This window comes from Leopardus geoffroyi, chromosome B4 (genome assembly GCF_018350155.1).
Source record: "Leopardus geoffroyi isolate Oge1 chromosome B4, O.geoffroyi_Oge1_pat1.0, whole genome shotgun sequence".
Lineage (NCBI taxonomy): Eukaryota > Metazoa > Chordata > Mammalia > Carnivora > Felidae > Leopardus > Leopardus geoffroyi.
Window position 1 is genome coordinate 55,656,944 of NC_059341.1, and position 25,436 is coordinate 55,682,379.

The 25,436-nt window shown below is 38.2% G+C and overlaps 1 protein-coding gene and 1 long non-coding RNA gene across 3 annotated transcripts in view; one reads left to right on the plus strand and one right to left on the minus strand.

Annotated features, from left to right (window-relative positions):
• GYS2 (glycogen synthase 2) overlaps positions 1 to 24,299 on the minus strand; it is a 51,985-nt gene extending 27,686 nt beyond the window's left edge. For both annotated transcript variants that reach the window (XM_045463010.1, XM_045463009.1), the window contains exons 1-5: positions 23,842 to 24,299; positions 15,016 to 15,197; positions 10,435 to 10,626; positions 8,112 to 8,294; positions 1,720 to 1,864 (exon numbers count right to left, since the gene is read on the minus strand). In XM_045463010.1, the coding sequence (XP_045318966.1) occupies positions 1,720 to 1,864; positions 8,112 to 8,294; positions 10,435 to 10,626; positions 15,016 to 15,197; positions 23,842 to 23,962 (823 nt within the window). In that variant the 5' untranslated portion in view covers positions 23,963 to 24,299. The remainder of the gene's footprint in view (positions 1 to 1,719; positions 1,865 to 8,111; positions 8,295 to 10,434; positions 10,627 to 15,015; positions 15,198 to 23,841) is intronic.
• Positions 20,560 to 21,945, plus strand: LOC123590144. The gene is made up of 2 exons (XR_006708627.1): positions 20,560 to 20,986; positions 21,224 to 21,945. It is a non-coding gene; the product is annotated as an uncharacterized LOC123590144 (long non-coding RNA).
• Positions 24,300 to 25,436: the final 1,137 nt, after the last annotated feature.

A 25,436-nucleotide genomic window follows, 5' to 3' on the forward strand; every position in this document is an offset into this window, starting at 1 on the left:
AGTAGCTTTAAGAGAAAGTTTTATTTTAAAACAGGAAAAAAAAAACCACAAGTATTTTTGTAAGCTCAGAAAAAGATACTGTCTGCAAGAAACAAGAAATATGCAAGAAAGAAATAGCGTGGTGATGGAGTACGTTTCTGTAAGGGACATGACAGTGATAATCCAACTGAATGCTGGAGAATACTTGGAAAGACAAAAGAGGAATAGGCTCTTTATTCTGCCATGATTCAAATTTCTTGGATTCTTTTTTTTTTTTAATTACCTGGCACCTTGAAATACTTCCTCTAGACATTCAACAACCTATATTTGGAAGAAAGACAACCAGAGACAAGATCACAGGGATTAAAGAAAGAGGATATATTAATGAGGACTGTTTGGTCGCAAGTAACAGACCCAGTGCTAACACTCTGTGAATAGGTCCTAACCCTGGTTTATCTACAATAATGAGGAATTTATTCACAGGATGCTAGTGTCTCATGGCAAGGGTTTCTCTGGGCTTCAGGAATTGGTTTACACCATTAGTTTAAGTCACTGTGGAGAATCTAGAGTCTGTTTCTGCTTTTCATTGTACCTCACTGTAGGTTAGCCTTCTTTGCATCCCATACAACATAGAAGAAAAGTGGGCACTGCCAACAGCTTCAAAGCTGACATTTCTTTTTTTTTAATGTTTATTTATTTTATTTTGAGGCAGAGAGAGGGAGTGGGGGAGGGGCAGAGAAAGAGGGAGAGAGTGAATCCCAAGCAGGCTCTGTGCTGACAGTGGGTCTCCATCTCACCAACTGTGAGATCATGACCTGAGCCAAAATCAAGAGTTGGGCGCTCAACCAACTGAGCCCCCAGATGCCCCTCAAAGCTGACATTTCTGTTATACAAGAGTGCATTCATACAGACTCATCTGTTTAGACTCCCTCCTGTGGGAGTATTCTGATTGGCCTGGTTTATGCTGGGTATCTACCTCTGGACCAATCTGCTGTGGCCAGGTGATAGAGTCAAATTTTTTTAAAGTTTATTTATTTATTTTGAGAAAGAGGGAGAGAGAGCACAACCAGGGGAGGGACAGAGAGAGAGAGGGAGAGAGAGACTCCCAAGCAAGCTCCAAACTGTCAGCTCAGAGAGGGGCTTGATCTCACAACCATGAGATCATGACCTAAGTCAAAAGCAATAGTCAGACACTTAACCTACTGAGCCACCCAGGCACCTAGAGTTATGTTTTATGAACATGCCTCTTGGCATTGCAACCTCTGGATGGATCTGGAGATAGTTCCCAGAAAAGCTTTCGAGGTCTTGGGAGAAGTAAAACAGTATGTTTCTACTAAACAGGACTGATGGGGCAATGTCATAAGATGTAGGACTGACATAATCTCACACAAATTTCTGATATTTTCTGAACTTTTATTTCCTTAAAATAAAAAAGTTAACTTGCTTACACCCACCAAGTCACTGTGACAACCCTAGGACATAGGCCTATTTCAAGCATAGCTCATTCATTCAACAAGCACAGATTGAACACTACTATGTTGTAGATATAGCTTAGTGTTCATTTTATTACAAAGCTACTGAAATTGAGAATTAAAATATGTGTAAAGATCTGGGTGGTAATAGTGAATGCAATTTTTCCTCTATTATTTTATGGATTTTTCTTTGTTTTAAACAAAATTTTTATACTTCAATGTCATTTAGGACTGAAAGACTGCTGACAAACTCAGAGATAATAATTACCAGGCTTTCTCTTCAGCATATGTTCTGCCTCTATTGCTGTTATTTCAGATACTGTGGTGAACACATGAGCACAATGGACAGAGGCTCGCTCCATGCAATACCGGTGGTAAATCTGCCTTTCCCCAGCCTCTTTGTCTATGTCAAACTGTTTAAAAGAAAAAAAGAAGGAAAAAGCAAAAACACAAACACATTTTCTCATACTACTGACGCTTGAAAAGCATGGAGGTTAGTGGCATTGACCCCCTATGTAGTCAGAAATCTGCATTTAACTTTTGACTCCCCCCATACTTAACTACTAGTAGACTACTGTTGACCAGAAGCCTTACCAATGACAAAAACAGTTGATTAACACATATTTGTATATGTGTTACATACTGTATTTTTACAATATAATAAGCTAGAGAAAAGAAAATGCTGTTAAGAATATCATAAGGAAGAGAAAATACATTTATAGTACTGTACTTATTGAAAAAATCTGTGCATGAGTGAACCTGTGCAGTTCAGACCTGTATTGTTCAAGGATCAGCTGTACTGATCCATTTACACAAGGAAAACAAAATCACATATATTCATACTGTTTTTCTTCAAGACTGTGTAAAATTTTATGACCAGAAAAAAGTAGTAACTTTTTATTAAACCTATTACTAAAATATATACCCACTCATGTTTTATTTATTTATTTTATTAAAAAAAATTTTTAGTGTTTATTTTTGAGAGACAGAGCATGAGCGAGAGAGGAGCAGAGAGAGAGAGAGAGGGAGAGACTGAATCCCAAGTAGGCTCCAGGCTCTGAGCTGTCAGCACAGAGCTGACGTGGGGCTCAAACCCATGGACAACAAGATTATAACCTGAGCCAAAGTCCGACGCTTAGCCCACTTAGCCACCCAGGCACCCCCAGCCACTCATGCTTTAAAAAGTACTGTTCAGGGGCACGTGGGTGGCTTAGTCCATTAAGTGCCTGACTCTTGATTTCAGCTCAGGTCTTGATCTCATGGTTCCTGAGATGAAACCCTGCATCAGGCTCTGTACAGACAGCACAGAGCCTGCTTGGAATTCTTTCTGTCCCTCTCTCTCTGCCCCTCCCCCCGCCCTCTTTCAAAATATAAATAAACATTTTAAAAAGTATTGTTCATTTCTGCTTCTAAACTGCTGTTTAATCCTCATGTGAATATTTCTACTTTGCTGTAATTACTTAGAATTCTTAATTTTTGATATCTTAATTATATTAACTTACCTTACATTTTATAAACATTGAGCTAATTACTTTCCCCAAGGACCTTATCATATTTTCCCCATAAGCAAAGAAACAAAGCCGACAGTAAAGTCGATACTGAAAATAAGGATAATTATTATCACCCTTAATTCACTGAAAAGCTTTCTGACAAAGAGAAAAGACAAATGATTTTCCAGGGTTACATAACTCCTACCACTGTATAATTTCAAGAGGTGTATGGTTACTTTAATTGGATGGTGTGTTAAATTGTGCAATCATCCTTTATTCTGGGTATCTTAACTTAAAAAAAAAAAAAACAAAACAACTTTAAAAACCAACAAGCCGGGGCGCCTGGGTGGCTTGGTCGGTTAAGCGTCCGACTTCGGGACTTCGGCTCAGGTCATGATCTCACGGCCCGTGAGTTCGAGCCCCGCGTCGGGCTCTGTGCTGACCGCTCAGAGCCTGCAGCCTGTTTCAGATTCTGTGTCTCCCTCTGTCTCTGCCCCTCCCCTGTTCATGCTCTGTCTCTCTCTGTCTCAAAAATAAACATTGAAAAAAAAAATTTTTTTTAAATAAAAAAAAATAAATAAAAACCAACAAGCCAAACACCAAACAATTGATTAAATAGTTGGCAACAGTTATGGGCTTTTGCCATTTTGCTTAGTTGCTGAATATTATGTCTCACATAGCTGCAGATGAAACTAGCTGTGTTTAAGAGAGAAAAGTATATCAAGTTTCTGGTATTATATTAGCAGGGTGTTTTCCATAATAAAGAGTATTAGAAGCTCAACAGTACTCATCAAGCTCTCTTCTAAGCATGATGTCATATTTAATCCTCATAAATCACTAAGGCTTGTATTGTGTCTTCATTTTGTGAAGGGGAAACTTGAAGCTTGTAGAGGTTAGGAAATCTGCCCAAGACCACATTCCTATTAAGTGTCTTAGCAGAGCCCTAAACTGATCCTTAATCAGTCTGACTCCAAGATGGTGCTACCTCCTGCTTTTAGAACATTTAGACTCCAGCTCGACCAAGGCAGTCCCAGTAACTACTGTCCCATATAGAGGAAAATACCAAAAAAGACTAAGTAGATGATTCTAAAGACTACAACAAAGCAAGTCTTAGAGGATTCTTTCTTGTCTGTAATGTTTGCAACTATTTATCTGAAAATGTTTGAATCAGGGCTCTATATGGCATCCTTGGATCAGCTGAAGTTTTCCCAAAGGCTTATATGTCTGGTCTCATTTATTCAATCAAATCTGTCATTCAATCAATATTTGTTGAGTAATTTATTGTTTCTGTGGCCCTCAAAGAGCTTATAAATTAGTGAGAAAACAGGTTAAAATTAGGCAGAAATAGGTAAGTGCCTGAGGAAGGCATAGGGTCAGAGTGAGACTGATTTACAGAGTGGGACTGAGAATAGGGAAACATAGCTGATACTATGCAAGTGGTTATATTGTCAGTATCACTTCCAGAATGTAAGATTTTCAAGGGCAAGGACCATGATTTATTAATCTTTGTACCTCCAAGTTGTATTGTTCAAGGATCAGATGTATGTGAATAAAACGGCATTTGAACTGGGACATGAAACTTTAATTTGGGGAAAGGTTATTTTGGATTGAAAAATTAACTGCCCTAAAGAACAAGTACATAAAGTCAAATAGGGTTCCTGGGTGGCTCACTCGGTTAAGCATCTGACTCTTGATTTCAGCTCAGGTCAGGTCCTGATCTCATGCTTCATGGGATCGAGCCCCATGTCAGGCTCTGCCCCTCCCCTGCTCACTCTCTCTCTCTTTCTCTCAAAAAAAAATGAATAACTATTTTTTAAGTAAAAAAATATAAAGTCAAATAGCATGTGCAGAAAAATAGCATCTGATGTGACCGTAGCAGAGAGTATAGAATGTAGGAGACATAGTAAGACAATAGACAAGGCTAGAAAGTTAGCCTTTGTCTTGTATACAGTGGAAAGCACTAAAAGGGCTCATTTAAACATATGATAAAGACGGTCTATGCTTAGAAAAAATAACTCTGGAAAAAGTATGAAATGTTTTCTGTTACTGAGCTTTTGTGAAGATTAAATGAGATAACACATAACAGATGTTTAGAAAAGCGCCTGGCACATGGAAAGTGCTCAATAACTTTACCTATAATCATCATCATTATTGTTGTTTCTGTTGGTATTGTAGAAAGTAATAAGATTTCATATATGGGGAAGGGTTTACCATCTGGACATTTAGAGATAAGAAGATAGGATGTCTAGATGAGCACACCAAGTACGCAGATATACAAAGGGAGAATAGTAGAGGCCTCGTGATCCCGTGAAAGGTCTCCACGAAGACAGGCATGTGCCTTTTCCTGGTCCTGTGGGGTCCATTACCTTCCAGGCCTGCAGTATGCTTGCCACATCTGTGGTTTACAGCAACTCTAGGTGTTTATACATATTGTCCACTTTTCCGCATGTTTATGATAGCCTGTTAAAATCTCTGTCTGGTAATTCCAACATCTAGGACATATCTGGCCCTGGATATTTTGACCATGGATCTTACTTTCCTACATTTTTGTATATCTCATTACTTTTTCCTGAATTCAGGAAAATGTGTAAAAAAGAACAAAAAGTGAGGCAAAGCATAGATAAGTCAGCAAAGCACAGTCTAGTGACAGAGGATGATAATCCTGTGATTGAAGGTGATGAGCTCAAAACTTGGTCAGATGGAAGAGTTAAAATCCATCAAGCAATTGTCTATGGTTTCTTTCACTGTCTGTTCATTTCCATCCAGACAACACCGTCCTTACATTTCCACCCAGGAAATCCTGATATCATCAAAGAAAGAGAGTCCAAAGCATAAGAAAATTAATGGCCTTTTTTTAAAGCAGTAGTTATGTAGCCATTATAATTGAGGGGAAAATCGATCAATGTCTAGACCAATAAAAATGAATTTGGAAATATCTTCTTGGAGAGTCTCAGAAGACTGATATGCTGGCTGAAAATGGTTGAAATGCTATTTTAGTTAACAGAGTTAACTAAAAACTTAAAGGGACATCAAAGTCCTTTTGAACTGGCTATTAACTAAACATATTTTCAGTGAGCAATTAAAATTTAAGTGAAATAGTTCTACTCTTTCTGTTTTTAAATTAATTTTAATTTTTATTTTTGAGAGAGTGCAAGCAGGAGAGAGACAGGGAGGGGTGGGGGCAGAGGATCTGAATCAGGCTCTGTGCTGATAGCAGCAAGCCTGATACAGGGCTTGAACTCATGAACTGTGAGATCATGACCTGAGCTGAAGTCGGTGGCTCAACTGACTGAGCCCCCCAGGTGCTCCTACTCTTTCTGTTTTTATAACAGTTGGGTACTATTATTCTTGTTCCCATTTCTCCCCCATATTTATTTGCCAGATTCAGAGCTTACCTGATTCTGGGTCTTGCATCAAAGACTAAATTATGACTCATCTCTTATGTTGAACTTTTAAAAAATTTTCATGTATACAATTTGTTGTTATTATGCAACATCCAAATTCTGAACCTATTGTGAGCATGAGGTGGGGGGATCTGCTGTAGAAAATGATTATGGGGGCTTTTTCTGTGAAAAATGATTAGGAGTTTAACTCAAAATCTAGTTCCTAACTACTTATGATCTATACTCACACTGCTGGGAAGGATATTTTACTAGAAAGACAGGCTGGGGCTGACTAAGCTCACATATTTCAACCAGTGAAGAGCTTTAAGCTGGTGAGATATATCCTATTTGAAAAAAGTATGATATAAAAGGATATTTTATTAAGAGGATAAATTATGTAACTATATACTATAATCATTTTTTTTACTTAAAAGCAACTAATAATATCCAATGAATTTATTAGTTGTTTTTATTAACTGTTACTATATAATGGTCTTAAGTATACTGAAGTAAAATACTTGATATGCTTCTCCAATATTTTCTCTTTCACAAAAATCTAAGTCTGCTCTTTTCTGGGAAATAAGGTTTCTGAGCTTATCACAGATCACTGGTTTGCCCTTATCAGTCTACCATTAGTACATACCATCAGGAAATTTCCCTGATCTGACTTTCTGAATTCCTTGGTGACTTTATTTTGAATGTACATCTTATGTTTACAATCTGACCTTTAGATTAGTCTGACCTTTTCATAGAAAAACTCTCATTAAGACCACAAATTGATTTTCAAATGTTAAAGGTTGTCAGAAAGAACTTTCCTGCACTCAGAGGTCTTTGGGATAGTAGGACAGCTTACCACTACTGTTATCTAAGTGTTCATGTATTACAAACTCTCTCTCTCTCCCTCTCTCTCTCACACACACATACATACCACTCACACATGCACATATTATTTCCACAGAATCCTAGGACTTTTTTAAACTGGGGAAGTGTTTAGAAATCAACTTTCCAACTTCCTAGTTTTTCTGACAGTAAATAGGACCCTAAAATGCTAAGTTGATTTCATTTTCAATATAGATACCAAATTTGTAAAAGCCTGACTTTGTGGTACTCAGATACTTTGTTGATATTATTGACATGATGATATAAAAGATATATTTTTATTAATCTGATTTAACTGACAGAAAACAAAAGAAAAAAGTCAAGACTGAATGACTTTGGTCCTCTTTAGAGTTGGGCAATCCACTAGGATAATGAAACCCAACTGTTTGATCACCAAGGATCCACATCCCTGTTCTAAATAACCTGTCTTATTTGACCCTCCCACAAAACTCCACCTACACATTGCAGAGTTACAGGAGAAAGCTGACCATTTATTCATTCAAAGGAGAGAGGAAGACCCGTAGTGCAAGCTGTATGCCTAGAACCCTTGGTCTGTAGCTGCCACTCAGAGCTCGTGTGGATCTAGCATTCTCACCGTGTTTCTCCAGCTTCAGGGTAGACAGGAGTCCAACCCACCTACGCCCACCATGCCTCCTGGGATCTTGGGTCTGTCGCTCCAAAGTAGGTAGACATCGGCCTGTCACCACAACACTCTACTGCACTCTGAACAAAGTTAAACTGAATCAGCTGTCACCTCAGGGGAGGCTTTGTCATGAATACTGATTAGTTAAAAGGGCATTTCTGCCATCTGGCTGGCAGATGAAATGTAAAGATCAATACTTCTCATCTTTCAGTTTCAAGGATCAGAAAGAAAGGTGGTGAGGGAGGAAGGAGGAAGGACTTTTTACCTTATCGAGATGGTTGTAGAAATCAATGTTTGCTGCACAGAGGTACCTGCCAAGCAGTGTGGCATGAGTGGTAAATATTGTAGCAATAGGAAGCTTCCGAGCTCGAGAAAGGATCAGTCCAGTTCCTGCCTGCCATTCGTGGAATTGTGCAATGACATGTTTCCCATCTGCATGATCCGTCACCTACATCAGAGAAGAAGCATTTAAAACAGTTGGTAAAGCCTGACTTTGCCCATGACCCACAGCATAAGGAAAGTTATCATACCTGTTAATTTTAGCAAAATTTAAAGAGAGTTAAACATGATGTGTACAGATTTAGCAAGCAGAATTGTTTTATAGGGTTTAGCTGCATGTTCATAAAACCCATGTATTTTTATGGTATAATCCTTCCTTGCAGTAATGGATCAGATTTATTTTTTGTATCTACAGAGGGGCCTCATAGAACAAATGCACAGGAAGCACTCAATAAATATTCATTGAATGGATGAATGAATAATAGCAATAATATTCTTGAAGATCTCGCTGAGCAGCTGAATCAGTTGGGACTACCCTCTTACAAGCTTCTTTTGAAACAAACAATAAATGACTTCATGTTTTAACTCCATCTTATTTGGATTTTCTGTTATTTGCACCCAAAAGCATTTTAACTGACATATTATTTTAAGAATATGGAACTGGGCAGAAGGGGACTAATAACTTGTTTAGAAGCAAATCCTAATTTAGTAAGACCCTGAGAACATAGGTCTAATCCCGGTCTAGATCTAAAACTAGGGAGGTGTCAGTTTCTTTGCCTTAAACTTACCTTGTTTCACCCTTTACATTCTACTTTTAATATTTACATCCCACTGCCATTATGACTGCCTATTTCCTCAATGAGGGAGTAGAATTGATAACGCAAAACATGTGCATTCAAGAAAACTGAGCAGAGAATTGGGAAGCCGAAAGTTTACCCAAGGAGGCAGTTCTCATATTTAGAGAACATCAGCATCACCTGGAAGGCTGGTTAATCATGGATATCTGGGTCCCATCGCCAGGTAATCTAATTCAATAATTCTGGGCTGGAGGCAAGAGCTCTCATGTCTTACATGTTTGCAGGTGATGCTGCTGGTGGCCCATGGAAATACTCTTTGAGAACCACTGACTTAGGCTAGGACATTTGTATTTTAGAGTACCTGCTCTTCAAAATTTCCTCACAGTTATTAGCAGTTGCACAGATTGGTGGCATCCAAGAGGTGACTGCAGAAACAGGGCTTGCCCAGCAGCCTGGGATTTTTGTCAATGTCTTTATTTACCCTTTGAATCAAAGAAAATTTCTGTTTCTGAAACGGCTTTATTTTAGAGAATATTGGGGCTTTATTTTCTTGCTTCTCTCCTCTCCAGTTCTCTTTAACAGAAAGGAAGAGGGCAGACACACACACACACACACACACACACACACACACACGGAAGCTGACCTCAGTCCTGGGGGGCAGTGGCTCAGGGAGGCAGTTTTCAGAGGAAGAGTTGGTTCCACCAACTGATGATAACACAAAACTGCTTACTGTCATTAAGCCAGATCTTGTCAGCACCCTCACCCTGTTCTCCTAATTCTGTCACCAACACAAGCAATGGGACTGCCCCTTCACCTTCCCCTTGACTTCACGGCAACCTTTTTGTGGCTATTGGAATATGACTTCATCGGTAAGAAAGACTGGTCAAGGGGACACACTGCCAAGCATGCAGTTCTGTGATTTGTCCTTAGACTACACCCCCCCCCCCCTTTACTAGGGATGTTCTTCCTTCACCATCTGATTTTTAAGTTAGGCATAATCATTTTGAGTTAATGCAAGGAATGCAAAAAAAAAATCCTCCTGCCATGCTTTGAGAACTTAAGAAAGTGCAGGCTTGGCTTGTTTCACAGGAATTGATTTCTAAGGCTCTTGGTTTTTTATTTTTTAATTTTTTTTTCATTTTGGGGATATTGCACTACTGTGGACTCCTTAGCACCTGCTGAGATCACTTCAGCCCTTAGAAAATGATGGAAATATCTAAAAGCCACTGCAACTGCACAAGTACTCGTGCATAAACAAAACCAAATATTTCAAGCTACTTTCTACTCCCATAAGTCTAGAATTCATGTACATAGTGCATGATCATCAACCATCCCAAAGGCTAGCATCTAGTTAGAGGAAAGCTAACATTTTCTCAGATTCTTTTGAAATGTATTAGGACAATCATGATGGCATCATTGCATTTAGCTTAATCTCAAAATCATGGGATCATTGCTGGGCACAGACCACAATCATGTTCCTCCTCTGTTGTATGACTATATGATAAACTATACCTCTTTTAAGAACCAGGCGGTTAAAGATCCGAATATTAGCATATCGTTGGCTTCTCGGTCATGATAAGGGATGCCGACACTGCATGCTTCCCAGAGATCTCCCTTCCACCTGTCCAGGTTCCAAGCCGAAGAGCCTATGTCAAATAGCACCACGTAAGGACTCCCCTCTATCAGCCACCTTCCAAAGTACACCTGCCATATAAGGAACACATGGGCTTGCAGTAATAACAGGCAATGCAAGGGAGAAAAAGGTATTTATGCTTAGAGTATGTACACTTTATTTAGAAATCAACAGCAGATGATCCAAGCTGTATAGGAAGCTGTAGTGGTGACCCAAAGCATCTGATATTTGAGCCTGAAGATGGAATGGGCTTGCATCCATTCATCTAGAACCTCCAAGTTCTTGCTCTTCATTAAATGTGGTCATTTAAAAACCAAGTATCTAGATCATGTGATCTTTGTCCATCTGTTTCTGATTACCCTCCTGTGACCTTGAGTTCATGGTTTTAGGATTTAATATCATGGTCTATGTTTTTATGATAGAGTCATAAGATGAACTGGTCTGTATCTTTAACTTGTAGTGGGATATAGTGTCTATGGTGTCACTTATTTCCCTATATGCAACAGGACTTGTAATAATAGGTCATGCTAGAAAAATGTGTTTCTGTGGACAAATGTATACGATTTATTTCATTCCTTCTATCAAAAAAAAAAAAAAAAAAAAAGGTGACACAAAGTGTTTCCCAATAGGTTGCTGCCAGATGTCTTAACTAAATATATTGCCCAAGATACTTTATCTCTTTAATCTAGCAGCTCAAAGTCTAATCCTATTACATTCTTCAAATTGAAGTCCTTTATTCCTATTTTATTTTGTACAAGTTTTAATGTATTAGCTCTCATTTTTTTTCCAATTGTAATTATATAATCACTGTATATGTAAGTTTTAACTTTCTTTTTGGCCTCTATTTTTTCTACAGTAATTTACACATTCTTTTGTCTTGAGTTTTATTTTATGTTTATTCTCCTATTTCATGGTATGTAACTTCATACATCACTTCAAGCGCTTCTTGGAAATTGGTGAAAACTAAGAGCCTCTCATTGGGTAAACTGAATGTGTCCACATGTTTAAATATTGACCCTTGTGACTCCACCCAACGCTGAATTTGGAGAGCTTGAAAGCCCATTTGATCTTCATTCTGTTGCACAGGACTCAGGAAAGCATGGTGATTTCTCTCCCATCTAGCCTTGGACAACTGTGAAAGACCCCCATTATCTGTCGGTTGCTCCCATTGTGATTAACATTTATCATGGCATTCCTCCCTTTTCAGACTGAGTTTTCCTGAGCCCCAGACAACTTTTGAATAGTTTTCTCTTTGGCACATTCATTGATTTATGTATTCATTCAATGACTAGTGCCTAATATGTGACATATGATACAGTGAGCTAGGGTCATAGAGAAGTGTTGATACTAGAGAATGTAAGCTAGCTTGTATTGGCTTCCAGTGACTTCTTGGCTATAACAGAAACATCCGTACATCAGAAATACATTTAGAACCTTGAGATCAATCAGTCCATTATGCTTTTCGTCTCCCTCTTCTTTCACAAGAGCTTTAAATGCAAGCCCCTTCCAGAGTCTTATTATTTCACCCCAATAGTACAACAGGCATCCCTCTCTCATTTTCCTATGTTCTCTATGCTACACTCACTGATATATTTCCCTGGTGCTCTGTGGGAACTCAAGTTCCCTTCATTTAAATCTTCTGCATCTTGGGGCGCCTGAGTGGCGCAGTCGGTTAAGCGTCCGACTTCAGCCAGGTCACGATCTCGCGGTCCGTGAGTTTGAGCCCCGAGTCGGGCTCTGGGCTGATGGCTCAGAGCCTGGAGCCTGTTTCCGATTCTGTGTCTCCCTCTCTCTCTGACCCTCCCCTGTTCATGCTCTGTCTCTCTCTGTCCCAAAAAATAAATAAACGTTGAAAAAAAATTTTTTTTAAATCTTCTGCGTCTTAAGCCTTGCATATAACCTGTAGATGCTGCTACCCACGTGGACATCTCAATGAGGGCTTCTCATTTTTCCACCCCCAGAAACTATATTCCTGGGATGAGTGTGAAGGAAGTTTGGATTTTTTTCATTACACTGAAATTTTATTATTTGTGTATAAAGACATCTTTGAAATTTATGGTATTCAAACATACTACCTTTCCTTGTTCTATTAATCATCTGGTTATTTTTCCATCTTTTTCTGGGCAATTTCAAAATCCAAGATTTTATCTTACACATTTACCTCATAGTTATCTGACTTTATTAACTTCAAAGAGCTTCATGTTCATGGCATTTCAGCCACCCAAGCTCATGGCTGCATCGTTATCCTTGTCAAAACCCAAACTATTCCTCCTCTGGTTTAATAATAATGGAATTATTGGGGCGCCTGGGTGGCGCAGTCGGTTAAGCGTCCGACTTCAGCCAGGTCACGATCTCGCGGTCTGTGAGTTCGAGCCCCGCGTCGGGCTCTGGGCTGATGGCTCAGAGCCTGGAGCCTGTTTCCGATTCTGTGTCTCCCTCTCTCTCTGCCCCTCCCCCGTTCATGCTCTGTCTCTCTCTGTCCCAAAAATAAATAAAACGTTGAAAAAAAAATTAAAAAAAATAATAATAATGGAATTATTACTTGCCCACAATGTCTATACCTGCACTTCTCTCACTCTGTTTCTCCCAGTGTGTATGTTCTTTTTTTTTTTTTTCCTCTTCAAGACCTCCAGTTCCTGGAACCTTCCATTTTTTCCTATATCACTGCCTCCTTTCTGACTTTGCTTCCTTTTCCTATCCATTTTAGATTTAACTGTCCATCAATTTCAACCATTAATTCAGTCAATTGCTTAATTACCTCCAGGACTTGTGCCACCTCATCCCATTGCTGAAATTAAACATCACTGAATCCCCAATTATTCAACTTCCTGCACTTACTTACCCTCAGGCTACTGGCTGCTGGAGAAAATCACAGTCATGTATATTTATGCCGCTAAAAAGTTATGAGTATACCTCACGGTGTCCAGAAATTCTTTCATCTTCCTTTTTCAGATCTTCTTCCTCAAATGATCTTATTTTAACACTTTCCTCCTAACTCTTACAAGATGACCTTCAACTCCTACTTCAGCAAGATCATCAAAAATGAGACCATCCTGCTTCTTGATCAACTTATCTCTATTTGCATTCATCCTTTATTTTCTGTTTGAGTCAAAGGGGGAAAATAATCCTCTCGATAGTGCTTTGGATTGTGTTCCCTCTCCAATTCTCAGCGATCTTACTCTCTTCGATTGTCCATTTCTTATGAATTTTCAACTTCTTCCTGTCTGCTAGGTGTTTCCTTTTGGCATATAAATATGATCAGGTCTCACATTTAATAAAACACTAATTCTCAAAACAATGCCATCTGCAAACTACTTAATTATCCTTTTTTCTCATAGAAAACTCTCATTGACACAGCTTCTGTACCCTTTTCCTCCCAATTCAGTCATTCCTCAACCCACTGCAATCTGCTTTAACCCTCTTCTCTCCTGAAGCTATATTTCACAAGATTACCATGAAAGACCTGAATGTTGCCAAACCCAATTTACCCTGGTTTAATCTTTCATTGACTTAATCCCTTCTTCATACTTGAAACTTACTCCTCACTTGTTTTGACCTATTCTGTTATGATAGCAACAGATTACCACAAACCTAGTGGCTTAAAACAACACAAATTTATGACCTTACATGTTTGGGAGTCAGTAATCTGAAACAGGTCTTGTGAGTTAAAATCCACACTTTGACAGAGTCGCAGTCTATCTGTAGTCTCTAGGGGAGTCTGTTTTCTGGCCTTTTCCAGCATCTAGAGGCTACTGCATCCCTTGGCATGTGGCCTTTTCCTCCATCTTCAAAACTTATTAGGCCAACCTCTCCTTCCACTGGCACATCTTCATTCTGATTCTGACTCTACTGACTCTCTTTTATAAGGACCCCTGTGATTACATTGGGCCCACCTCAATAATCCAAGGTAATCTCCCCACCTCGGGCCCCAAATATACAAAATCCTTTTGCTATATAAGGTAACATATTTTCAGGTTCTGAGGATTAGGACTTGTACATCCTTGTTTCTGTATCACTAGCTGTGTTTCTACTTTTACAATCTCTGAGTTGTGGGGTTTTTTTGTTTTGTTTTTTAATATAGATGTTCTAACATGTTGACACTCCCCTCAAGGTTTGGCTCAAAACATCTGCTTTTAGTCTATAAACTTCTACTGAATAATATTATCAACAGCCATAATGTCAACTACAATTTAAACACAAATAACTTTCTCCCAAACATCACTATCCTATACTTTTTGTTGAGCTCCAAACCTATAACCCTACTGGACATTTCTTGATGGTTTTCACAAAGTGCCTCAAATGTAACCTATTCACACTTAAATTGATCATCTTTCTTACAAACCCAGTCCTTTTCCCTAAGGAGATAGTCTTCTCTTGTGAGGTCATGTGAGTGGTGGTTTGTTCTCGCATAACAGTTTTACTAGGTCTTGCTGGGTGCAGTGTCAGTCGGTGTCCCTTACCTGGCAGCCATGTTTATTCATTGTGTCCACTGCTCTTCTGATAGCATCATTTATAGGTTCACACCGTTCCACCTGAGTCTTCATATTATGCTCAAAATAGGGGCCAATCAGAAAATAATTGTCTCCCCATTCATCTGCTGTGGTTTTGGCCTTCGTCTGAATCACAGTATAGATGCCACCAACTGTTGAAAAGGAACGGTTCTGTTTATAATTCAGGTTAGTATTTCATTTTAAGTGATGAAGGCATGGAAATGAGTCCTTGTTTTTAAGTTAGCATTTAGGATTTATCAAGCACAAGAGTTTATTTAACTTTCTAAAAGAAAGTTTTATTTATTTATTTAAAAATATAATTTATTGTCAAATTGGATTCCATACAACACTCAGTGCTCATCCCAATAAGTGCCCTCCTCCATGCCCATCACCCACTTTCCCCTCTCCCCCCATGCCCCATCAACCCTCAGTTTATTCTCAGTCCTTGAGTCTCATGGTTTGGCTCCCTCCCTCTCTGTAACTTTTTTTTCCCCCTTAAAAGAAAATTTTTAAAGGACACCAACAAATAGTTACTATTTGGTTCAATTCAATGCATATTTTAAAGCCTTTTCTGGGTGCATGTCAGAGAGCAGCAGGTTGGCAGCAGCAGAGAATTACAAACATTTGAAGGAAATCTGAAGAGATGATTGGAATAGAGCAGTATGTAGCCTAAAGCTCTATCCACACTGAAGGGTCAAAGTTGGTTCCCATAGCCATTGTCACGACACACACCCTCAGCAACAGTTTTCACCTTTTACTCTTGCAGTGGTCCAAGAGGCCAGAGTATGTCCATGTAACAGCCATTGCTGAAATGATGACCATGTCTCTCAAGATAAAGAACCACTTACCTTCAAAAGTAACCAGCAAGGTACCTTTTGGTAAGAGAAAAGAGCTGATAGATTTTGAGGTGGGATGCTTGGCCCAAACCTCATGTCGAACCCAATGACACAAATTTTCACATGGTATCTCATTTTTCTCCTCTGGCACTGATGTCATGACTTATAAGACACAGGGCCAAAAAAATATGTACACTCTTGGGAAATATGCACACTCTTGGATCCAGCATGTCTACATTGTTCTGGGAAATAAGAAGAGTGCCAAATGATGTCTATTAAGATATTTATTGAAGCATTACTGTGGCAAAAAAATTGGCAACAACTTAAATTGAACTAGTTAATTCAACTTGTCTAAGGCTCAATTAGCTCTTCTGTTCAGTGGGGATAAAATATTACTTAGCTTGGGGGCAGAAGGCAGGTTGTAGCAGAAGTATCCCAAACTAGGGCTCATTTGAGTAAATACTGAAAAGGGTGCAGAAATTAGGCAAGCAGCTATCATGGGGAAGAACTTTTTAAGCAAAGAGAAGAGTTACACCCAAGGCCCTAAGTTGACAGCACAGCGTGCAAGGGGAGAGTAACAGGATGCAAAAGGAAAGGTTTGAGAGGCAGGTAGGTAGGAGGAATAGGGAGGACCAAGGGGAAGACGACCTTCGTAAACTCAGGCAGGATATCTGGTGCTGGCTGTAAGCAATCATGTTGTATGAGAATATGGAAACAGTCTGAACCAACTTCTTGAATAATTCTTTGTCCATGAGCTATAGGTGAGGAAACAACTCAAGAAATGCCGTGAGAAATCACAAAGCTAACACAGATCCTGGCGCCAATCTTCAGCTCTATTTCCTGGAGCAATTTTATTACTTGTATATTAAAAAGAGAGATTCCTATTTTTCATCTCAGGTTTTCATAAGTTATTTCAATTCATCAGGATAGAGCGTTCGATAGCAATTGCATCTCTTAAATTGTCTCGGTAATTTAGGCTTTAAATAATAAATCTTACCCGTAGTCACAATCTATGGCCAAAAGGTAGAATTACCATCTGCAAATTTTTCTTTACACCTGAACCTCAAAATATACTTTTGGTTAAATTATTTTTAAGAGGTGAGACACATAATGCAAATGTTCGTACTATTATATGAGACCAACAGAATTCATTAATTCACAAAAGAGAAGAGTTAATATAATTTCCCAAATGTAAATATTATATGCAAGTAATTTTCATATGAGTCTACATAAACTTATTGTCTTTAAGAACTTCATCTCTAAGAAAAGACTTTATGACTATAGAAAATTTAGAGAAATTTGAAACTAACTTGAACAGAGAATGGTAAGGACATTATCAATCACATTTCAGATGCCAGGTGATGAGAATAGCATGGAACACATGAAGACAACGTGTAAACCTTGCCATCAGAGACTTCTACACTGGACCAGGACCAACGGGATTCACTTACCATCAACACTGAATCTGAGATGACATACATTGAAGCCAGCACCAAATATGCCTAAATATTTCTCCAAATTCCAGAAAATTTTATGAACTGTTAAAACCATTTCTTGAGGAAAACAAATTTAGAGAAATAATCTGCAAGAGTAGCTAAAACTTTTTTCTTTAAAGAGTCACATCTAGCAACGTACTTATATATAAGCTTTATTCACACTTGCTATCCATAAAAAGACAAAATCTTCAAATAATTTCTTCTGTAGACTTATTTCCTTCATCTTTATCTTATCAGGGGCTATGTTATAGGATTCTGATGGCACACATTTATTAATGCCTTACTCACATCTCTACTCTTGAAAATTCTCTTTTATGTGCAACTATGTATCTTGCCCAGAGATCTTAGGACATCCTTGTTTGTTAGATTATGTGTTTCAAGTTCAAATACACTTGGGTAAATGCAAATACATTTTTATTTGCCAAAGTACAAAAAGGAGAAGAGAAAATCTTTACTAAAAAAAAAAAGAATGATTAGATGTGGGAATTGAAATGCAAAATTAAACATTGCTAATTAATTTGCTACTTCTTTTTCCCATTTCAACTTTGATGGGTATAGTCCCCAAATGGCATTAGACTGTCATAAATACTATGGATATGCTGTTTCAGTCTATCAGGAATAAAAACATAAAATTAAAAAAAAGGCAATCCTGTATTGGTTGGGGCCTAATTTAAAATGAATCTTTCCCCCTTGACTTCTTCCTGTGCGTCTATTCGTGGGGAGGTCACCTCACCACTATTTCATATAGTCAAGCTCCGTTTTAGCCTCTCGCTGTCCTCCTCATATTTAGATGCCAACTAATTTCCTTCAGCTTTTTCTTTGTCTAAATGCCACACGTTACCCCAAATTCCTCTCCTGGCATGCTAACTACAGGAGAATGTGATGGCATAGAAATAGGATCATTCCTATTTTCAAATTTGGAGCATAAACCAGACATTCCCCAACACATATTTTTTATTGAATTATTGTTTTGCCACAGCATAGGTCACTGAATTTGGATTCACCCTTCACTTTCAAACATGTACTTTGTATTTTATTGATCTATATTTTCCTGAAACAACATGGGAGCTATCTTTAGTGTGAGGGCAAAGTATCAGGCCTTTCATAAGAAAGAAAAGATGAGATCCCATGGCATATGCCATGGAGATAGTTAAAACCCCAAATTTTCATCTATAAACGCTGCTTATACTGCTAAAATCAGGATTCCAAAGCAGTATGGAATATGGACACCATCCAAATAAGTTGCTGTCTCTATATAATAAGTTATATGTTATTATGCTAAATATATTATAGACAACAAGGATATATATGTTTTATATAATAAGGAGGTATAGTTGACCCTTGAACAATGTGGTGGTTAGGGTTGCCAACCCCCCACATAGTCAAAAATCCACATATAACTTTTGACTCCCCAAAAACTTAACTGCTAATAGCCTACTGTTGACCTGAAGCCTTACTGATAATATAAACAATCGATTAACACATATTTTGCATGTTATATGTATTTTATATTATCTTATTACAATAAAACAAGCTAGAGAAAAGAAAATGTTTATTTAAAAAATCATACGGTAGAAAAAATACATTTACAGTGATGTACTGTATTATTGAAAAAACTCTGCATGTAAGTGGATCCACATACTTCAAAATGTTCAAGGGTCCACTGTATTTTACATATTGGGAGAATCTTCACTATTTTTAATTGCTTAAAGTTTACAGAATTTGGAAGTTATATGACTTCTGTATGCATAGCTACTAACCTGACCCTCCTGTTCCAAGATACAGTTGCAGAGCAGGGGAAGTCATTCTACAGTTAGACATCATTCTTTGGGCAGCAGGTCTGATGGGAAAGAGTTACTGGTGACAATGGTCAACAAATGGTTATGTGTCCAGAGCTTTGCTGGTCTGTGGTTTAAATTAAAGCATATGCAGTTTGGGGCAATGGAGGACAATACACTCAAAGCAAGACTTTAGACACTCCCCACCCTGAATATTCCACAATGATAACTCCAAATGTTTTATACAGGAGGGCTCAGACATGGTAATCTGGATGAAAAGGAAGTGAGGAGACTAGTGCTCATCTTGAAGCTATGTGTGTGTCAAGCATAGTTTTTGCATAGATTGTGTTCCATGTGGTGGGGCTTGGGATGCCACTGACACAGCCACTGCATACCCACACTGGGCAAAGGCACCTCAACCCTAATTACTGTAACCCTGATCCATATCTTTCCCTTCGCCCTCTCTGCTTTTGCATTTAAAAATAGAATCATGGAATTGCTCAAAGTGAAAGGCAGTATGAAAATGAATGATCCAACTTCCTCATATTATGAATAAATTTTATGAAGAAATAAGAATAAGCTAACACCTACAGAGCATTTATTAAATGCTAGGCACTGTTCTAAGTGATTTTCAATTGGTATTTCTTCTCATTTGCACAACACCATTATAGGTAGGTGCTATCATTATCTTTATTTTTAAATAGAGAATCTGAGGCACAAAGAGGCTATGAGACTGATCCAACATCACACAGGTAATGATGGAGTTGGGATTCCAATCCAGGAAGTCTGACTCCAGAGCCCACAGGCTGTAGACAGCAAGATTGTAAGAAACTGTGTGGAACAACATATTGATGAATTTTTAAAAGTGATGAGTGGGAGGGACAGAGGAAGAAAATGACCAATATCACAAAAAGATAAATATCTAAGACTTGGGAAAAGTGGAATCCTTTCTATTCTGCCTTAGAGAAAATCCATTTGGAAAACAATACTTAGAGGAAATAGCTTTTTTATTTTGTCTCTTGACGCTTTGGGTTAACAAAAAGGAACTCAGGGTTTAGGGAACTTTAGAGCAGTGGTCCTCACATCAGTCATTAAGGCTTTTGGAAATCTGATGAAAGCATTCAGTACTCTTCTCCAAGAGGACTTATACATACCATTTTCAGATACAGTTTTAAAGGTTTACAAACTCCTTGTGGTCCTCTTTTATCAGGGTCCCACTTTCCAAACTCCTGCCTTAGAAGAGCAGACTTGCAGTTACAATCAGTTTTTACCACACCGTTTTGACTGTAGGTTTCTGAGTTTCTCCCTATGCCTTTCACACCATGTGACCTAGAGCGTTGATGCCCAGTTTGAGAAGGGAAAAAGTAGAGTATTGAATGTGTTATATTACATACTGGCCTAGGACTAAAATGTATTGATTTTAGTAAATTTTTAAAAAGAAGCATTCATTTAGCGACTATATTTCAGAAGTGCTCACATGTATTAAATTAGCAACATTATTTGTGACAATATTTATTCAAGTCTTTTTAATGATCTTAAATATTCTCAACATAATAATTGGTCCATAATCTACCATGATTTGGGCAGGTCTTTGCAGAAGAAATGATTGTAGTGAGGCCTGCCTGAACAAAGGAGAAAGTAAACCATTTTGTTTCTTACATCTGGGCAAAACTCTCTATCCTAGACCACATCACAGTCTTTAACTTGTCTGTTACTTTCCTGCTATCCTCTCACCCAACTAGTAATAGCACTTTTTCAAAAACACACCTGACTACTTAGTACTTTCTGCTGTTTAGAACTTCAGTGGCTTCCCACCATTCACGCATTGGAGGTAGAATTTTTTTATTAAATTTTTTTTTTCAACGTTTATTTATTTTTGGGACAGAGAGAGACAGAGCATGAACAGGGGAGGGGCAGAGAGAGAGGGAGACACAGAATCGGAAACAGGCTCCAGGCTCTGAGCCACCAGCCCAGAGCCTGACGCGGGGCTCGAACTCACGGACCGTGAGATCGTGATCTGGCTGAAGTCGGACGCTTAACCGACTGCGCCACCCAGGCGCCCCTGGAGGTAGAATTTTTAAGGCTATTAAGTAACCCTAAACTTCATGAACTGCCCCCTGCTGGTATCTCCCATCTGCCCTCACATTCCACTCCTTTCCCCTCTCTGAGCTTCTCTCAGATCTTTGAACAGAGTACACTTTCTCACCTCTGCATCTTGGCACATACAGTTCCCTCATCCTTCTTTATCCTTCCTCCATCACCATTACCCAATGGCTATTCATCCTTCAGGTGTCAGCTCAACTGTGTCTTTCTCACAGAGGTTCCCCCCGCCCAACCCCAATCCAGGTAGAAACCTCCCCTCCCTTGCCCCCAACATATAGTCTAAGAGCCACTTGTTCTCTTATTCTTATTGTCATCACATTTGACAACAATTGCATGCTCAATGTCTATCTTCCTGCAGGTTTGTAAGTACTGGAAGACTGGGAATCAATTCTGTATTGTTAAACTCTATCTCCTTCATTTCCCCGTGCCTGACATCTAATAAACACTTGATGAATCTTTATGAATAATAAATGAAGAGCAATGATAAATGGATAAATGAATAAAAGCAATGAATGTCAAGGGCAATATGAACAAGGAGAAAGTGTTATTTTGAAGTCTGAGAATTAACATCCAATAATTTAACTGTGACTCTCTCACTTGTTATATTTTACCCATATTCATTGTTCATTGGCAAAATTCTGGCAGAGAGGGATTTTTTCCCTCTAAAAAATCTTTTGTTTTCTTGGATGTAAATAGATTTCCTTGCTTGCCACAAAACATTGTGAGATACCAGGAGCGTATGACATTAACTTCATTCATGAATAAATGGATATTCAGGTAATTTAAAGGATGTTTTTTCAAAGTCTTAGAAATTTATGTCCCTTGACCATAAGTCCTGTGTTCTTTCATCTATAGGACATTTCCTTAGGCAATGGTTTTAATTTTTCATTCTTGTGTGGTAGTAAAAAGAGAAATGAGCTTAAAGAAGACCTAAATGCTAGTCCCAACCCTGTCATTTGCTTAATCATTTAATGCCTTAGATACCCATTTCATCTTTGAAATAGAGAAGTTGGATCATTGATCTCTAAGATGCCTCATATCACTGCCATGAGCTACACGGAAGTAAAAGTTCAAAGTAAATTTAAAGAAAACCTATATATATAATATCAGTGTATTGCCAAGGATGAACACAATAACTGTCCATTTATATAAAAATTTCTAAAAAATTAGGCTGTAATAAATATTAAAATAAAGATATGATGGACATGGTGTCAATGTTGGTAAATCACATTGTGGTTCCCTTTTCCACCAAAAAAAAAACACTTTTTTTTCTTTCCTTTGCATGGGAAACAAAAGAAAACAGGTTTCAAGGAAACTTAGGGCTAAAAACAAAATGTATTTATTCCTTCATTCAAAAGAAAAAAAAATCCATTGAGCATTTTCTGTGTACCAGTACCATTCTAGGTCCTGAGATCAGCACACACGTCACCAAGATGTAAGGGATAACAGTTTTCACCAGTGTGTTCCCAGCGCCAGGAAACAATGCTCCATTAATGTTTGCTAAGTGGAGAGAAAAGAAGGAAAGAAGCAAGAAGAGGGGGCTCTGCTCAGGTGCTAGAACTCACACAGGGGTCTTCTGAACTGATTCCTGGTGCTAAAGAATCCCCCCAATTTTTCCACCAACAAGCAATATCCTTGAGTTCCCACCTACTCTGTAGAGAAAAAAACCTTCATTTCAGGTCATAGCCTAGGATATGTATAATAGAGATGACTCTGTTCCAGGGAACTTTGGGCACATTCAAACACCTTGTGAGTGGAAAAAGAACATTAGAAAAAGCTCTGCATAAAACACTTTTCCATAATAAGATTTCTGTCCTCTTTGCTTCCATCTCATTAAACTACGGAGAGGAAGAATGTACTTTGTTCTCTCACATTCATTCTTGCATTTCTACATAAGCAGAATTGATTTTTTATTTTGATTTTATGAATTTTATGAATGTACACACATGAGAACTTTGAACACTTAGCATAAGGTGAAAATCAGAACATATGTCAAATATAATTCCTTTAAGTTTGAAATACTCTCATTCTTCTTAATAGGAGCTCAATATAATACATTCTGAGCAGCTTCTAAGTTAAAACTTTAACTATAAGCTGATCTTGAGTTATTAGAAATATTATTAAGTATTTCACACAATCTTTAGCAGTGCATTAAAGTGCTTGGCATTAAAGTTTGCAATTGGTCCTGATCACATATGGTTTTCCTTAAAATAAAATACTTGTTTATGCTTTTTTGTTGAAAGAAATCATAAAACCAAAAAAGTAAATTATCATTATATTATATTATAATATATATAATTATATATAATATATTATTATTCCTGTTTTGTCATAACATGCATGTCAAATTTAATTTAAATGCACATTCCAACGACTGCTTTCAACTGTCTCCCTTCCACACAGCCCCATCTAAGTTATCATTGTCTGTTGAAATAGACAAGGTTAAATGTAACCTAAACTTATGTTCAGTTTGAATACTTCCCTCACTCACTGTCAGTTCATTCTCACTACAGTCCCCTGTGAAATCCTAATCTGCATTCTTCAACAATCTGCTAAAGAGCCACTTTCTAGGGCAGTACAAACCTTTATTGGTTACTTCCCAAGCGACTTCAAACAGTAGTAAATCCTCCACAGGAAGTTCTTCCACTTCCCACCGAGGAAGCCCGCTCAGGGATGTCACAGATAGAGATCGGCCTCGGAGCATTCTTTCTCTGGTCCTCTGAAACTTTTTTGAATCCCTTTTTCAATAAACTGTGATGCCAGTAGCGTTGTGTCGAGAGCCTTGCAGGGTCAGAGCTGGAAGATCTCAGGCTTGGGGAACTTATTATAGGTATAAACCAGTCAAATGAAATCTCATGTGCTTCCCAGAGAACCCTCAGTTGAAGGAGGAATTATCAGCCCTTCTGTACAGTCTTTCTGGGCAGGTCCAGTGAGGACAGTATCTCCAATCAGTATCAACCTGACCAACTCAATCATACATAAAATCCTCAAGTTCTGGGCTTAGGTAAGCACCCCTTCAGATGGTGGAATCCTCATAGGCTGAGCACGACACAAGTCCTGACCTTTAGTCCTTGTCCTTTTGGCCAAACTCCTAGACTCATTCAGTCATCAATGCTTATTTCATCACTTCCAGAGTGATCCAAGATTAGCAATTCCCCTTATTAGGGTTGCAGACCATTTTAGATTACACATAGAATTCACTGGGACCATTTACAAACTTTCAATCCTTTTAGATTTCCTAAGTATTCTTTGAGTCTTATTTCTAGAGCATTAAAAAAAATCCTAGTTTTTGTAGTCTACATTTATAATCTAAATTTTGATGTTAGGCATACATCTTGGTTCCCCCTTCTCTTAATTACTTTTCTCAAAAATTTCCCTATGAAAAAGTATAAATCCCAGGTGGTTTTGAGTACAACATGCAAGGAATGTAACTTTGACTGATCAATGATGATTAAAAAGTAAAAAACTATCTCCAAAAGTTTAATCAGATCACCTCAGGATTGTTTCACTTATTCCCATCCTCAGCTCATTACTCTTTTTGAAATTCCTGGTCCTCAATTCTCATTTGGGGTTTTTGCTTCAAGTACCAGCATTCTCAACAACACATCATCTCCTAATGACCCTTCAAGTAGACTTACGTAACTCTTTTGATCCTATAATTCCTAACAGAAGAACCCCATTTGCCAATTCTTTGCTTTTCTGTGGTGAATGCCATTTTCAAAATTTCTCCTCGAGTCAAGAGGAGTGAAATAAATTGAATCATACAAAATATGTCCATGGGATATACCTTTATCTATCCATGTTATGTGGATGAATCTTCTTTCGTGTGTGGCAGGGAGGGAAGGCAAGGAGAGACAGTAATTTATGTAATAAGATTTGGAGAGGAATCAGAAAAAGTTTTCTGCTTTCTGTTTCCTTGAATATTCTCTTCAAATATTTGTGCTGAAAACACAAATTGAGGGGCACCTGGGGTGGCTCAGTAGGTTAAGTATCCAACTCTTGATTTCAGCTCAGGTCATGATCTCATGGTGGTGAAATTGAGCCCCACATCAGGCTCTGTGCTCGGTGTGGAGCCTGCTTAAGATTCTCTCTCTGCCCCCATCGCCCCACAACAAAAAATTAAAAAACAGTTTTTTTTAATAAAATAATAAAAACATAAAATGTTGAGCTGGGAGTAG